Source organism: Mangifera indica, chromosome 20, assembly GCF_011075055.1.
Source record: "Mangifera indica cultivar Alphonso chromosome 20, CATAS_Mindica_2.1, whole genome shotgun sequence".
Lineage (NCBI taxonomy): Eukaryota > Viridiplantae > Streptophyta > Magnoliopsida > Sapindales > Anacardiaceae > Mangifera > Mangifera indica.
The window spans coordinates 2,496,565-2,515,115 of NC_058156.1; the positions used below are offsets into that span (position 1 = coordinate 2,496,565).

At 29.6% G+C, this 18,551-nt stretch overlaps 1 protein-coding gene across 1 annotated transcript; it reads right to left on the reverse strand.

Moving 5' to 3' along the window:
* Positions 1-1,407: 1,407 nt before the first annotated feature.
* Positions 1,408-6,508, reverse strand: LOC123204956 (alpha-mannosidase I MNS5). The gene is made up of 15 exons (XM_044621782.1): positions 6,229-6,508; positions 6,064-6,106; positions 5,910-5,975; positions 5,775-5,836; positions 5,509-5,608; positions 5,108-5,290; positions 4,418-4,466; positions 4,150-4,329; positions 3,875-3,995; positions 3,280-3,361; positions 3,108-3,193; positions 2,884-2,984; positions 2,302-2,443; positions 2,067-2,217; positions 1,408-1,817 (listed from the first exon to the last, which is right to left on the reverse strand). The coding sequence occupies exons 1-15, from the start codon at positions 6,363-6,365 to the stop codon at positions 1,596-1,598; spliced, it is 1,725 nt and encodes a 574-aa protein (XP_044477717.1). The 5' UTR covers positions 6,366-6,508; the 3' UTR covers positions 1,408-1,595.
* Between the last annotated feature and the right edge of the window lie 12,043 nt (positions 6,509-18,551).

Here is an 18,551-nt window from a genome sequence, read left to right on the forward strand (position 1 = left end):
TTCAACGCATGTAACACAATTCCAATCAACCATCCAACATGTTTTCCGACACCAATTTCATGCAATTTTGGCCAAATTGACTTTGTCTCCAAAACGAATTTTTAATTAAAATTTCAATCTACAGATTCTAATTTGCATAGAATACACAATACAATTCACAGATAATATGGCATATACGTAACCTAAGGCTCTGATACCAATGTTGAGAACAATGATGCCAAAAATTAAATTCTATAAATTACTATAAATATTAAATTTACGTACTCGGATTCAATTCCGATGAAGCCCATTCAAATATGACGCGAGACGTTGACATTAGTCTATTTTCACGATGGCATTTCCCCACATACTGATTTTCATTGGGAGATAGGATTTGTGTTTTTTGGTTTTGCAGGAGAAGGAGAAGAAGAAGAAGAAGAAGAAGAGGAAGGTTCATCTAATACAAAAATATATATGTCCAACTATTGGGAGGCAGTTTGGACAATATATGTGTCCAACTGCCCTCCAATTTTCTCTTATAACTACCCTTGACAGTTAAATTAAATCGGATCAAATTAACTTATCATGGATGAACCTAGATCTAATAATCTATAATCCGTGATAATCCACATGATGGGTGAATGATAAATATTTGTACCAAATAAATGACAACTAGAAAATTGAGTGTTAATCTAACTTAAGATGTTAACCTTGAAAGTTTTAGTTGAAAAACTTGGATTTGTCCTTTATTTGAGTTAGGCTCACTGTAAAATGGGTCAAATCGGTTTAGTTTAGTTTCGTGTTTAATTTAATTCAAATTCATCAAACTGAATCTGAATTAAGGCTTCAATTTGACATATCAACTCAAGTTTGGTTTATATTATTCTCTGACAACTAAATTGAGCTAATTTGAACTTGAAAATCAACTCAATTCGATTCAAATTTATATACTTTGAATATAAATCAAATTCAAGTTAAAAAAGTTTAATTTGATTTAACTCATAAACTAGATAAATGATTTAATTCAATTCAAACTTAACTCATAACTTAATTTAAACTATGTTAAATAATTATTAAATATCATTATTTTGTCCATAAATCATAAATTCAAATCACAAATTTAACCCATATATTTAAATCATAAATTCAAACCAAACTCGAATCAAACTAAAACTAAACTATTTTTATTTGAACCAAACTCAAACCGTTCTTAATGTTGGCTCGATAAATTTGAATCAAATTCGAACCAAACTATTTTTTATTCAAATTGAACTTAATATATCCACCCCTACTGATAATACTATTCATCTTTACGGTGACACTTTTCATTCCATTAGTAAAAGCATGACTAATTTGTCATATTCCACGCTCTTTATTAGTCATGTTTTGTCCATTAACAATATATATTTTTTCCCTTTAGATTTAAACGAAAATACTGAGGGACGAACTCAAAATATAAATGGCCTTACTATGTAAAATTTCTGTAATGTGCATCTGTCCTTTCTTTTTCTATTTTCTGCTCTAAGTTTACATACCTGTAGAGAGAAATTATCTTTGAAAAGGAAGAATTAATTCTCTTATGTAGAAAGAATGTGGTAATAATGTACAGGTAAAAATCACATTAACCAGAGACCACAGAAACCAGCCATGCTACATGATCTTCTTCTACAACTAGTTGAGTCAACCCCGCATTCTTCATCACTGAAGCACTTGTGATTGATACGAGCATCAGGAATGTGACAAGCACTCTCAACCAGTTGACTGCCATGTCGAGAATTTAAAGTAGCTGGACAGACTTGCAAAGTCATTGCACTTGCTCGTCTAGTCGGCTTTTCACTCTGCATAATTGTAGGTTCATCAGCCTATGCATTCTGATTTATAAATACTTAGGAAAATACAATGATAAACCAAACTGTAAGTGCCAAGGGCTAATGGATATGCAAAATGAAGAATATTTACATCATTGTGCAAGCCATTAGAGGAAAAAGTTTGCAGATATATTTGATGGAATCTGGATCCATAATATGAAGGTGTACCTTTCAGAAAAGTAAATTAATCATCATGCATTCGCAGGGTAGAAGGAATACCTTCAGAAAAGTCCAGTTCGTTGGGATGTAGGCCTCTGGAAGCCTTTCGTGCCAAGAACTCAAAACTGGAAGTGGATGACCTTCAGTTGTGAATATGTAATTTCGGTCAACCAAAAAGGAATCATCGAAGAGAAGGTATAGATACTTGCACCTGCAAAAATGAGATTTTTATCAAACACAATTAACAACTCAAAATTGCAATTCATTTTTCTTGAAATAGAATAAAGAACCTCACGTTTCAGCAAGAAAGAAACTATGTTGATGATCTTCCAATTGCATTGTGGTCACATCTCTAATGCTCGCAAACCCCCCTTCCACTTTTGTGTGTGAATTAAGAGAACTCACAATTGATTCTCCAACTTGTAAGTACCATGGATCTGATATAAGTGACAGCAATCAAAAACACATGTCTAAGCTAAAAACAGAAAGTAAAAAATTGCTGTGGCAGGACCTATATGCCATGATCATTTAGTAAGCTATATGTGATGTATCTGCAATAAGCTAAAACTAGACAGTCCTCGAATTAAATTAACCTAGTGAAGAACATGCATCCTACATGCATGTATACTAGAATTAGCAATGCATAAATGTATCGTCAACCTAATTATACTTTGTAAGCTGATACACTACAGAAATTGTTTGAACTTATAATATCAATAACAGTATCAAAACAGCACCCCATACTACTTTGTGGCTACTCTATATTTTACATGGTTCATAAGCACAAATTTCACACTTTTAAACAAAATTTATTTGAATAAAAAGGAATAAAGGTCAATCAAAAAGCAAGAATGACTAATAGAAAAGATAACCAGACCTTTGGTTGCGTGATATAGGTAGAAAGTAGACTCTGCCAACTCAGGACGCAGAGGATAATACTTCTCGGTAGGATGTAAACTTTGATGATCCAGCAAATACCTGAAAGTATTTTCAGGCAAAATTTAAAAAAAAAAAACCATAGAATACTGGAATCAAGAGTGAGCCACATAAAGTAAAACAATAAAATGTGTTGTATTCATACAACAGCAGAAAGTATCACACCTTTCAGGTAGTACACCAAACTTCTTCCAGATGTAAACAAATTCACGGTGTGATGAATTAGCAGCAGCAATATCCCCAACAAGAACCTAATTTAAGAATTCAAATATAGAGTCAAGTAATTCTTCTCTAGGACTCAAATTTCACTTGAAGAGATGTAGAGAATTTCACTTACTTGTAGACCAGGCCAAAATGCTTGAAGACTTGTAAGCTGCCAATAAGTTGCTTTTCCTGTCCTCATATCTGCTTCATGGTACCTATATAACAGTCATACACAGCAAATCAATCATGAAGAATCCTCAGAAGCTATAACTGTGATTAATCATCTTATTTTTTCTGTTTCTTCTCCTAAATTCATAATATGTTATTATATTGGATCTTTGGACTTGGAAGTTGTATGTTGTTGAGTAGCTTTACAATATACCAATTTTAGCACGGAGTGAAGACAATAAATCTTACTTTTAATAAAAAAAGTTAGGTATTATTATTTAACAATAACTAGCTGTTTTACATTTTATAAACAACAGAGAATAAACCAAAACTAGGTCAGCCTCTCACTCTGGTGAAAGTCCTTGAAAATTTGTCTATGATAAATTCAAAACACTTATCTGGCCTTCATGTATCAGTTTTGTTTATACTAATAATATGTGGTGAAAAACATGGATGACTGGTTGGCAAAGTTCAAAAAGACTCAGAATAAAATTAATAACAACGTGAGAAACATGATAAAATATTCAACTAAACTAGAACATATGTGCTTAGTATAGTACCATGGGCCATATCTGAAATATTTCTGTACAGCAAGATAAGCAGAATGAAACATTTTCCAAAGATCCTCCTTTCCAAAAAGAATGTAAGCCTTGAACAAATACTCATAGAATGAATCAACCCCTTAAGATGCATAACAGAATCCAGAATCAGAATGATCAAGATTGTGCAATAGAGATGAAAAGATCAACTGATGAAGCTGATCTACTTCAGCAACTATGAATTCATGAGATAGAACTTTCCACTTAAAGAAAATGAAAGCCTGGAGCACACATACCAGCCCCAATACCAGATGAGTACTCAATCCATTGGCCAGTTATCACATCCAATGTTGTTCCTAATAGATTTATAGAACTGCGCATGCTCCATAATTTACGTAGAGCCCGTAAAGCTGCAGATTCATATATGGGATTACCGGTCAATCTTGACAATGCTCCCATTTCAAGGATCAGAGAACCTAGATTCAGATGCAGAAGTCGACAAATTTTAGGAAAGAAAAAGGCTTGGATGAATCCATCTCACAGCATGAATGATAAGTTCCTTACCACACCCTGAGGTGCTGGTTTCAGTAGTCTCATTCTCCATCACTCCATACTGTCCACAGAATTTCGCATTGATGTGGAGTCATATATCCTTCTTACAAACAAAACCAGGACATACTCATACTTCCCAAAAATTATATGGAATTTTTTATCAAAATTATATGGAATTTTTTATCAAAATTATAGTGTTAAATGCAAGCAAGTAATTCCGCTGCACATATGTCGAAAAACAGAGAGTAAAAGCATCAACATATAAATGCTACACTCTACTCAGCTTTTTCTGAGCTTCTTCTATGGTTAGACTAATTCTTAGAGGTTGCTTGGCTAAAGCTTATCACATCCTTGGCATTTTTAGTCATTGAACTATAACCACCTAAAAAACCTTCCTATTACTCCTTGACTGTAGCATATTTGTCCTTTGGCATTTGCAAAATGAAACAACATTTTTTTGTCTAAAACCAGAAGAGTATTTTATAGGATAGATTAACCATTATCAAGTAGATTTTTCAGTGACCCTCTAAATATATTTGTTCATACACTACAGATATATTAGTGCAAAATATTAAATGTTTCCAGTATTGCATGGTCCTATTCAAAATAGCTTCAATAAGATTACTTAAAAAAAAAACTAATAATGTATATGACATTTGAACATCATATTATCCTTTATATTAATCATGTTTTAGGTAGTACCTTCAAATTAATCCATGCATATGGCAATCCAGTAGGTGTGTCAAATGCAGGAAGAAAACGCCGTCCTAAGTCTTCAGCCAGAATAAGCAGCTGATTCTGGTAAGATCCTTGTAACAACCTATTTGCAGAGTCAATTGCAAGCATATGGGCAGAAACAAGTCCTCCAAGAACTCGTATGTTACACTATGTGACAGAAATAAAAAGAAGTAACATCAGTACAAATGTCAAAGGTAAATTTATTGGTGTAATATCGCCCCCTCCATTCATAACTGCCACCAGCCTCATTAAGTTTCAAGAATAATCAGAGTATACCAAAATCAATGAACAACTTAACAATCACATGATAACTAGCACAAGCTAACCAAATCTAAAAATTGAAATGCAAGATCTTAATCAGATACCTCAAAAAGGTTTATCCTTGCATCGACATCAAACTTCAAATTTTCAGAAAGCCAAAGAACAGCCCGTTCAAATTCTGTGTTGTTTCCAAGTATAACAAGGCTGACAAAGAAGGAGAAATTGAATTAGAAAAGTGATTCAATAGAATTACAATTGCAGAAATAAAGCATCAAAATAAAGAGAAAATATGCACAAAATTGGAGGAAATAGAAATTCAGGGATTAAACAGATACAACCTTATTATCCATAACTTAATAGCAGATTATACCTGGACAAGGACTCAATAAGTGTAAGGGCAGATCCATTATAGTCTTGTGGCAAGTGTTCAAGCTGTATATCAAGTAAAAAGATTGTTACTTTCCCTTCGAATAATTAATGCTGCTCTCAACCAATACAAAATTACCTTCAGATTTCCAAGCTCACTTAAGGAGTCCGTGAAACTTTTGGTCAGAGGCTTCAGTTCATCGTGCTGCAAAAGAGTAGAATAAAGTTCAAAATCACCTCCAAATAAATAAACAACATAACATAACATAGCATAGCATAATCAATGAACTTACTGGAAATGCGTAGGCTAAGTAGTTTTCATATGCATGATAGAACCTGAAAAAATAGAAAAAGTAACTTATTTGGGTAAAATTCAAATCACATCAAAACATCTGATCAAACCCATTAATCGAAAATGAAAACTCAACTAAAAAATGAAATAAATGAATTGGACTTACATCTGGCGTACTTTCTCCCTCATGTGCCTCTTCTTAGCAGACCAATAGTAGTTGTTTTGGGAGACAGGAACAGAGAAGCACATAGGAGAAATCAGGAGAAAAGCTAGAACCCAATTGAGAGATTTACGAGGTAACATGTTTGTATTGGCTGTGTGAGAGAGAGTGAGAAACACAAGCACGGGAGTAGATCTGTGGATACGAGGGAAAGATGTAACAATGGTGAGGTTAAATTGAATAGAGCCTACAGCTTGTTTTGATCCCACGGCGCTGCCCAATCAGAGCTCGGATAAGCTAATATATTACGTGGTTGTACATCCATTGACCAATCACAAGTGTTTGAGTGGCATCTGATAGAATTTGGAGAGCATGTCAATGTACTGATAATTCGAATACACAATCTTAATCTCAAAATTATGTCGATAATAATTCAAAAGCTTAAACATTTATTTATAACTTCGTTATTATTAAAAATTTTAATTAAAATAAACATAAAATTATTATTTTATCATAAAATCTTAAAAATTTATATCATTTTCTTATTTTAGTTGAAAAAACTAACAATTTAACCTTGTGATTAAATTTTAAAAAATTCATTTTTTCCCCTATTTATAAGTTTTATCTCTGGTGGCTTAGAAAATTTAACTATTAATCTTCTTCGATAAAGGATAACCTTTCTTTGTTTGGACAACATGACAAAGTATAAAAAATGTCATCTTGTCTGGACGACACAATAAAGAATGACGTTTTATCATCCTTCATGGTGGTGAAAGATTGTCCTTTGTGGTTAGATCTGAAAAATTGGTGAAAAGCATCTATCGTTGATCGGAATAATGATTGCTGGAGAAGGGAAACAAACCCTATGAGTGAAATGTTAACTTTTCAAACTTTAAAAATAGAGGTAAAGTGTTAGTTTTTAAAACCTAGGGGCATATGATATAAATTTTAGGGTTTAGTAATAAAATGACAATTTTACATTTGTCTCTAACTAAAAATTTTAACAGTAGTTAACTTATGGGTGAGTATTTGAGTTTTTGAACTATTATGAGTGTACATTTGAGATTGAACTAAAACTTAAGTGGGAAATAGTCCTTTGGCCTAATTAAAATAAAAGAAATTGCCATGAGTAGTAATTTGTGTAGAAATAATGTATATAATTTTGTATACAAATAATAATCTATTTTTATATGATTAGGTAATTTTAAATCAGAGATAAAATAGTATCCAATCATATAACGACATATTATTATTTATACATATAGTTTTATTAAATTACTATTGTTCACCCAAGGTTTGATGAAATGACATATTCTTTAAAAAAATCCAATTTCCCACGTCCATTAAAGTCAACAAGTGTTTTTACCAATCATAAGTTATCTATGTCATTTTGTCTAAATATAATAATACAAAGTGTGAGTGAGATGTAAGTGTCATTTTTCAAAACTTACAAGGGCAAGTAGTCATTTCCCTATCTTGTTTCAGAAATTATCATATTAACTCATATATTTCAAAAATATACTTATAGACCTAATAGTTTTAATATAAGATTTACGTTTTTAATTTGTCGTATTTCTTCATTTATTTAAGAGTATAATTGTGATTTTTGAAACTATTAAGAACATATTAACTTTAAAATTTTTCAAAAAAAAGCAACATAATTTTTTTTACACCCCTAAATTTTAGTAAATTACAGTTATCTCCAAATATATTATCATATGTTATTAATATTTCTATCTATACTTGTAATAATAATTTTTTTATTTTTAACTGATATTAATATAAATTATGAATATAAAAATTATTTAATAAACTTTTGGAGTTACATTGTTATTCAACTAAAGGACTTTTTTGTCTTTTCAATATTTTTATAAAAATTTTAATGGATTTTTTAACAAATAAGTGAAAATTTTGACTTTTTTTAAAATTTAGAGAGTAGAAATTTGTCATTTTATCAAATCTTAGGTGGGTACTAGTCATTTGGCCTTAAAATAATCACCTTTAAGTAATATAAAAAAATTAGCTAATTCCTAACATTCAAAGCTGTACAAATATAACTAATAGAATAAGGTTGAATGTATTTGTCGCAATATATAAAGAATATTTTGACTGAGGTTAACTGCATTCAAACCACACAATCGATAAACTATGAACTTGTTTGGCAAAAAATAGTCAACCAACAATCACATTTTACCTAAAAAGAGTTCAAAGGTTAACAGAAAAGTGGGTAATTCATTTTCTGAGAGATTTTTTTTATGCTTATTGTGATGTTTTTTATGATGAGTTTTTGTTTTCTATTTCAGGCTAAGGTCTATGATTTTTTTTTTATTATGAATATTGTGGGTGTTTTTGAGTTGAAAATGATTCATAGTTGGCGAAAAGATGTTTGTTAAAGGGCCAAAAAACTTAATCCCATACAAGATGTAAGTTCATTGTCAAATTTTCTGTCATTAAGTTTAAAAAATCTAAATACATATCCATTAGTTGTTAAAATTAATAAAATTCATTAGTATTAAGGGTATAATTATCATTTAACTAGTAGTATTAAAAAAAATAAAATTTTACTTTATTTTCCTACCTTAGTTTTAAAAACTAACAATTTTCTTGTATCCTAAGTTTTGAAATTTTAACTTTTCTTTTTTAGTGTTTCATTTCTTTCCTTACTTTTTCGATGACCGAAATATGATCAATAGTCCATCTTCTTTCTCTGTCAGAGCCACTTTTGTTGATACTAACTCAATGCCCTTGCGCAGCACTCACCTCCACTTTGAAACTACCATAATTATACGTTAACTTTCCATTAGGGTTTCATAATTCTATTCTTGTCAAAGTTGCAACGTTCAGGTAGGTGTCATCGATTTTTACATTAATGTTGAATTGTTAAAACAAGAATGACTACTGGCGAAAAGCCTAGAGTTTTGGATCAAACCAGAGGTAAAAAATTGCAAAAGAAATAAAAAATATGACAACAAGAATTAACATTAGGATGCAAAAGGAGCAGTAGCAAATATGATGGAAGCTTTTGTGTTTCTTCTTTAGGTGAAAGGATGGTAGGAGAACTAGTTTTCTCAGCAATACTGTTGGTTGTTGTTGGACTAGAACATTTAGGTCTTTGTAACCCAGTGGCTTTTGGAAGATAGTTTTTCCTTTATGTAATTCAACCATTCTCAATTGATCTTCAAATTCAGCTTTTTGATGGGATATTGAATATTTGAGCTTTTTTTTAACATTATATACATATATACCACACAACTCATTGGCTTAATAAAAATATCACAATAGTAATCTATTTTCTAAAAACACCCCTGTTGGCGCGACTTATATAAAGAAATTCTCTCTCTTTTCATTAGTCTTCTAGTAAGAGAAGAAATCTCTACAACATAAAAAAAATTTGAAGCATGATGATTCTTCAACTTGGAAAATAATTGAAGCAAACATTTGTGATTGAACTATAAAACCCATGAAAAAAATTTAAAGAAAGGAATCACTAACCATTATAAAGGATTCATATAAATACAAAGGAGGGAGAGACAAAATTTGTCAAATTTCATTAGAGAATTCATATTTCTTGCAAAGATTTCATGGTAAAATCATTCAAATTCAGGTCAATCTTGATTCAAGCCCTTATGTTTTATGTTTTCTTCTTTAACAATTGAAAATAAAATAATATAAGGCAGATTCATGTTTTTGATTCCATGTAAAATATAATTTTGTTGTGATTTCATGTTGTTTATATTGTTTAGTATTATGATTTCATGTTTTTGTATTTTTTAATGTTGCTATAATGTAATTGAAGTAAAACTGGAAATGAGTTGACAAAGATCCAAATCTAGATCAAAAACAAAGGAAGAACGAGTTTGCGTCAATGCCAAGGGTTAGAGTTTGGCGTTAATGCAACCCCTCTAGTCTTACATAAAAGCTATATCTTGGCCTTAACACCCAAGGTTTTATGTTTCAAAACACAAGTGCTTTTATGTTTTAGGTTTATTTTAAACCAAGATGGAAAAAGTTGCAATTAAAATTCGTTATAAAAGGCTATGGATTTCAGGTAATGATAATGTGATGAGATATGTTGATAGAAATGAGAGTAAGATGTTCATTGACATAAGTGTTGATTTCAAAAGATTCATAACAAGAATAAACTATTGTCTAAGACTCAATAGAAGTCAGTCAAATGTGCACGTATTTACCCTAAGTGATATCGATAAATAATGATGATCTAAAGTATGTGATGGTTGAAGTAAGAAGTTTACGAGAATCAACCAAACTCTATTTTATTGAGAGTCCAATTAAAGGAAGAGACAATTAACAGACTGAAGATGTTCATGAGGAAGAAATGGAATATCATCCTACAAATAAGTAGGCACAGCTACAAAGTTTTTAAGAGTTTGGTGAGAATTATGGTAATGATAATAATGACGATAACATAGATAAGGATTATGAAGTTGAGGGTATTGAGGAGGATGACGATGATGATGATGATGAATTCTCTGGGTTTAATGAGGACCTGTATAGTGTTTTGAGCTAAGATGTTAGCAGAAGTCAAAACAATGCTTATAATAAGAAGGGCAAATGTAGCACAAGACGTCATACCTCTATAAATATTAGAGTATATAAGTCACATTCATAGTCCAAAATCATTTCAATGGGTTCTTGAGTATGTTATTGATGTTGAGAATACATGTATTAATAATCGGATGACACGAAAAGACAACCATTTGCAAGTGATAGGTTTTATAATTCAAAGGCAGAATTGAAAGTATTATTTCAGGCATATGCATTAGAGATAGAAATTCAATGGAAAAGTAGTCACTCTAATAGTACACGATATGAGATTAAGTGTGTATATCCATAATGCAAATGGCAAACAAGAGCAACGAGAGAGAAAGATGGAGACTATTGGGTGTTACGATGTATAGATGAGACACACACTTATTCACGGGATCAAATTTGGCTACACCATAGACAAGCTAGTGCAAAGTCATTAGGAAACATTCTTAAATTAATATTTGTTGTTGATTGTATTTATCGACTAAAGGAAATTATTTCGAACATAGCTAACAAGTACAAAATAGAATTTCTTACACGCAAGCGTAACATGCCAAAACATATACACTAAATGCATTATAAGGATCTCTTGAAGGGTCTTTCATGCTTTTCCACATGTAGTGTCACAATTTAGAGCTTAGGAACTAGAGAACCGTGACACATATTGATATAAATATGGAAAATATGTTCAAAATTTGACTGAGATTTCTTACCTAACAAATCAATCAGTGAGCTTAATCATATTCAACAAATCAAGTCAAATTATAATTCATTTTTTCCAAGCCTATAGTTGTCAATTCAATTGACTCTTCTATTTTTCAAAATTAATAATAGTCTTAAAGTTATATGTTAAAACAAATTTGTTCATAATATATAAACTATAGATGAAAATTGTTAAATTTGATTTTAGATTACTTTTTTTTCTTTTCTTACTTCATTTATCTTCCTAATGGCATATGGGTGTTTCTAATATTTTCAAATAATCACCATACTACTTGATAATTTTCAATCTCTCAACTTAAGGATGAATGAAATTAACTACATAAATGTCAACTAATTATAGTCCTAGTTTTATAACTGAAGGTAGAAAAGTGTGAATTGGCATATTTTCAGTTTCCAGCCATATTATTAGCATAGTAGAATAAGCTTTAATAATCATACAAGAGGTTTAGCAAGTGAAATGCAGAAGGCAATTCGCATTGACGCCAAGGGTTAGCGTCAATGCCAACCCAAATTAGAATACAAAAGCCAACCTTTGGCGTCAACGCCAACCTATTCTTCCCTCAACATTCATCAAATCCCACACTTCCATTTCCAAAAAATAAACAATAGAAAACCTCACTTGTCGTCTTGTCATTGCATCGTCGCTGCCAATCCAAGAAGTTTCGTTGTCAATTGGTGATAAATGAAGTTGTTTATCGGTTGTCACTCAAGGGATCGCTCTAATGACCTCTGAATTTTCTTCACTCTAATGTCTTAAAATCTGTTGAATTCTTCTTCTTCATTCATAGGAAAGCATGCCGATGGTAATCTCTTATGCTATATGTATAATACTCTGATGCTATATTATATAGAGATCTCTTCACAAGAAAGCATGCAGAATATGTATGTATTTTGCATACATTCACTTGAATGAACACATTAAAGCAAACAAATATTTGTATATTCCTTCTTCTGCTTTTTACAAAAGAATAAGAATATATTCTTTGCAATATTCATATATTTTTATGTGTTATATATATCGTTAAGATTCTTCGGGCTACATGCTTTTCATGGGTGACAAAGGTTTCAATTATTGGATTATTTTTTCATGTGTTACTTCGATATTAGATTAACGTCAATCAGAATTTAAGAAAGTAAGATCAAGTGAGTTTAAAATATTTTATATTTGAATTTAAACTTTAATGTAATTTAATCTAAAAAATTTAAACTCAAAAATTTTTAAATTCACTTAATTTTATCTAACACATACATAAACCTTATTTCAAATATTGATACCATATATTTGCATATGTTATCTCTTTCTACAATGCATAAAAAGAATACTATTATCTTGTCCTGTTTTTTAAGGTTGAAAATAATTGTAGTTTAGGTATTCTAACATATAAAGTGATAAAAATGTTTAGAGGGTAAAAAAATATTATACAAATGTATAAATGGATCTAAATTAGAGTAAAAAATTTAATATCCTTTTTTTATTTCTTGACAAGAAAAAAACTAAAAAATTAAAATGACAGAATGAAAAAGTTCATAGCAATTGGAGGCAACTGATTGGCAAATTAGCAGCGGCTTGGATGATGATCAAATTCGATGAAAAGTTTTACGGGTAGTACAAGAAAATGAAGAAATTAAATACAGTGAACAAGTGGTTAACAATATATAATCAATTGGTTAATGATATATAATCAATGTGGAAATTTCCCATTGGTGGAGCCTAGGTCTGTGCCTATCCATATAAACTAAAAAAACCCTAAAGATGTTATAATTAAATGATAATTATATTCTCATTACTAATAAAATTTATTAATTTTAACAATTAATATGTGAATATTTGAAATTTTAAAATTTATCAGAGAGGAGTTTGGAGATGGACTAAATATTGGGTGGGAAACGGTCTTTTGGCCACGTTAAAGTCTAGATTGTGGAAATTTGTATGGGACACACTTGCATTAATGTCTGCACGTGTGAATTGCCTAGCAAGCGTGATCACACTTGCCAAAGAGGTTTCAATGAAGGGTGCAATAGAATATTTTACCTTATAAGGTTAATATTCTTATATGATACTTGACTGGAGGGTAATACTAAGGGGTAAATTGATATTTACCTTGTAACACCTTTTTATATAAGGTTAATATTCATATATCATATCACTTTAATGTAACACCTTTTTATAAAAGCCCTATTCTTTAAAGAAAGATGATACTATTCTTAATTGAACACAAATAATATAATTCATACAAGTAAACATTATGGAATTCATCATTTATCTTAACAAGGTAATACATTATATTATATAATCATCCAAACATTGAGAAACATAAAAAATGTCGATAAAAATCCTCAAACATAAGTGTGTGTAACAACAAAAAGTTCATGAACATGGCATCAACAAAATTCATGAAGTAAATATAAACATATGATATAATATAGATTGTCATAAGTATCTTCAACTTAACTGACCTATTCCTATGTAGTTATCAAATTATATAGGCCAAAGGACTATTTCCCACCCAAGGTATGCTTTTTTTTCCAAATTTTAACCCCCTTGTTAACTTTGAAAATCTTATTTACTTACCCATGGGCTATTAAAAAAAACGGTTTTAAGAACAAAATCATCATTTTATCTGTAATATTAAAAATAAACTTAAATTTTATTTTATTTTTTCTCCCAAACCCTAAAAACTAACAATTTTTCTCCAACCCAAGTTTTCAAAAACAACATTTTCCCCCTAAGGTTTCCAAACTTTCAGATAGAATTTTTCGGCAACAACCGACGATCTCCAAACGACGTCTCTTCCTCCCTGGCGTCTCCTCTTTCTGACCATGCGATGTCCTCCCTTTCTAGGCATCGTCGTCTACAAAGATATCACATAGCGGCAAAAGATGTATGGCTAGAAGGAGGGGTTGTTGGAAAGAGAAAGTAGGTGCTTAGAGATTATCGATCATCATTAGAAAAATTGGATCTAAAGATTTGGAAACCCTAGGGGGAAAATACAGTTTTTGAAAACTTGGGTTAGAGGAAAATTGTTAATTTTTAGAGTTTGGAGGGGGAGAAAATGATACGATTGATGAACTCAATTAATTTTAACGACTTATAGGTGGGTAAATGGGGGTTTCAAAGTTAATAGGAGAAATTTGGAAATAAAAGCGTACCTTGAATAGGAAATAATCCTTTGGCCAATTATATATTATCTATAAAATATTTAAAGAAAAAAGTGAGTGATAATCACTGATAAAATAGGCGTAACAAGCACGGCGGACAAGGCATGTGCAATTGGCTAAAATATAATTATTTTAATTTTTAGACTTTTTTTTTTTACAACTTGAACATTTGGCACAAAAAAGAAATTTATAAGATTGCACTTTAGCCCATCGCGCCTACCGTACATACTTTTCGTACAGCACTCCTATATTCGATTTCAATGGTTTTTTCGCAAATTATAACTCAGATTTAGATTTATTTTTTTATAATAATGTACAATGGAAGTAAATAAACCATTTTTAAATTTAAAATTAACTACGAAACAACAAAAATTCTATAACTTTTAATAAATATTACCAAACAAAAATATTCTTTAAAAAAAAAAAAAGTTGAATGCCTTCTTGACAAGGCAACTAGGCTGGCCACCTGTTTTTTTTTTTTTAAATAATTTTTTGACGAATGCATATGGTCTATATCTATTACATTGAGAATTTGAGACTTATTGGTAACCAGCATGCCAAATATTTTTGTTTTAATTTTAAAAAACTCTAATTACTTTTGTATTTGCTACATCCATAATACTTTGGGATTTTAATATATTAACCAAAATTAAAGGGGTTTATGAGAATAATCAATGACTCTAACGGGACGTTTGATTCTTAATAAGTAAATATTATCTTTATAATTTATATTTTACTATTTATATTATCTTGTTTAACTTGTGAGTAATAAAATATTATGGTAATTTTCTATTACCAATGATGATGTGAGAAGAAATATAGGTAGTAATCTAATTATCACTTTTACCTTAAATATTAAAATATTACTAAAGTAATTTTAGTTTTATTATAATTATATTTTTATTTATTATTTTTTTAGAACAAAAATAATTTCATTTTCAATTAATATAAGTAATATAAAAAATATTTTAAAATAATTATCCCAAAAACATTTAAGTAAAATAATATATTAATATTCTTTTATTACTTCTAATTAAATACAATAATTATTTATTTTTATTAAATTTTATCAAATATAGTAATAATTTATATATAGTAATTTTTTAAGTAATCTATCTTGAAGATAATTTTTTAATTTTGATAATAAAATATTACTCAAATCAAACGCTCCCTAAATCTTATACTAGTTTAACCAATTAACCTGTTAAAATACAACATTATGCTCATATCTAACTTTTTGATAAAACCTTTAACTAAACTACAATCTCTTGCTCTCATTTACAAATATTCAATCTCTTACGCTCGTTTACAAATATTTCGTACCTAAAACATGAAATCAAACAACAAAGATCATTACATGCAAGTGTTACAATAAATTTAAACTCTAAATTAGTGAATTTTAAGCTAGAATATTTGTGCATTCTTATTTGGGAAGTTAATTGCATTGACCACATTTCACATATCAAAACAAAAATGACCATAATTTTTGTGTTAAATGGATTTCATCGTCAAACAATTCTAAACATATTTTAACACAAATCTATTAACAAATTTCAACCAAAATGCAAAAAATTCAAACAATTTCACAAATGTTCAAATCTAGCAAATACCAACCTCTAAACCGCCATAAATCTACAATAAAATGCTTAAATCTCTACGCTACAAGCTATTAAATATGACGATGAATGATTTATTAATTTTTCTATGACTAAAACCAAAGTATTGAAAAATGAGTACTGTTCAACGTGACTCAACTTAATCAATACCATTAATTCTAAATCCTTAATTTGAAGGTATTTAATTGTTGTCTCCACATGAGAGGGAAGGTTATCGTGTGAGGGGTGTGATAACACAACAGACTTCATGAGAAGCCAAGTGAGATTTATGCATGGAAAATTAATTTTAAAAGACCTAATTTTATTGGGGTTAAAAATATTAATCAACACTTTATGGTTTATACAGATATAACCAAGATCCCAAATTAATATATGCTTTGCTATTATCTTTAACCTTAAGAACTATAACCACTCAAACACTTTATCATCCAAAATTTTATCTAAAATTCACTTAAAAATAAAAAAAAATGACAACATATTTATCTTAATTCAAATAAGTAAACATTTTATTATGTTGTTTTTTATCTTGTTTAAATAATTGATATTGAAATTTTAAGATTTGTTTGGGTAGGACCGACAGTAGGAGTGATAAGAGTGATCGCACATATTTTTCATTTTTTTGCTTTTTATCTATGTTTTTGATCTTGTTCAAGTGGTTTTTTTTTTTGTAATTTATAACTCAAAATTTGATCAATCATTTATGATAATATAGATTTAAAGTAAACAAACAATTTTTGAATCTAAATTAACTATAAAACAACAAAAATTTACAAAATAATTTGATAAGATTGAATAGTCTTATCAATACTGCTTTAATTATATCAAGAAATTTTTAAAATTAGAAATGAGGGTAAAAAGAGTATTATTTTAAGATCTTAACTATATATTCATAGAATGTTGACTAATACCATTTAATTTCGGGAAGATTAAGTTATTTTAATTAATTTTCATGTCACTTTTCACTTCCTTGTTGACACTACTTTTGATCCTTGAGGAAATTATCATCCTACTTTGGAGAATGGGTTGGAAAATGGGTTGATCATAAAATGTCTTTTAAAATAACACTCCACGCCATTTCCTATTTCCCTTCCCTTACAAAATGCCAATTCGACAAATTGCTTATTAAAGATGAAATCATCTATATTGAATAGGTCAAAGTCTAAGTTCAATCACCAATTTCATAACCACTCAGTAAGGTAAATCGAGAGTTTGATTAATTTCCTTCTCTTATCACTCAAACTACTTCTTAGAGGTTGCATAGACTCATTCTTAAGCACTCAAGAATTCAAACATAGAACAAGGGCAGCTCAATCCAATATGGAAACTAAATACTTAGACCAAAATGTTAGCCCCATAGATGAGGAAAGAAAGAAAAAAGTGTAGGGGTGTGCATAATTTGATTTAGTATAGTTTGAAAGTTTTTTTAAATCAAACTGGAAAAACCGGTTTGAAAATTTTTTACACCAGAGCAAATCAAACTGAAAAAATATGGTTTAATCCAGTTTGGATTACAGTTTTAGTTTATTGAAATCATGCACTCCTAAATATATATTATTTAATAAAAGTAATTAAATTATAGATTTCTAGAATATAATATAAACATATAAAATATACACAATATACATATAACAAAATAAATATGAAAAAACAAGTTATACACCTAATTTCTTATTAGAAAATTTTATCAAATATAATTATATATATATTTTAAAAAAATACGGTATGTAGTTTAATTTGATTTGAAAATTCTCTAAACAACAATCTAAACTGGAAAAAATAGTTTGAAAACTTTTCAATCCAAACCAAACTATTTTACAAATCAAACTAAATTATAATTTTTAAATAATTTGATTCAATTTTATAATTTGAATTAAATTAGATACACCTCTGAAAAATACAACATGCGGAATGCTTCCTTTTTGGCATGTTATATAATATTTTTGGGTCCAAACCAAGGTGCGTCTCTTTGGTCATATGGACCTCACTGTACATTAACGAATTAGTTCCCACTTCAGCTTTCGGCTCAAGAAGTTAGCGAGTGGACTCTTCCTTTAATAAGAAAAATATTTGAAGGAATGTTATAAAAGTAATAGTAATGATAATTGCAAATATAAGAAGAGAATTAAAGAGAAAAAAGGAAGGAAAAATGGAAATGAAAATCTGGGTGATTGAGAGAGTGGTTAAGGAAAAAGGGTTGTGTTTTTTAAATATATTTACAAGTGATGGAAGGGGGGGTTTATGCAACAGTTTTCCGCCACCCTTATCGCCCAAGAAAATTGACTA

Excerpts from the sequence above, each read along its gene's own strand:
- LOC123204956 (XM_044621782.1), bottom strand. The coding sequence starts at position 6,365 with ATGTTACCTCGTAAATCTCTCAATTGGGTTCTAGCTTTTCTCCTGATT. Across the intron at positions 3,194-3,279 it reads CATTTTGGCCTGGTCTACAA|GTTCTTGTTGGGGATATTGC; the intron begins GTAAGTGAAATT and ends TTCTTAAATTAG. Across the intron at positions 1,818-2,066 it reads CGAACTGGACTTTTCTGAAG|AGTGAAAAGCCGACTAGACG; the intron begins GTATTCCTTCTA and ends ACAATTATGCAG.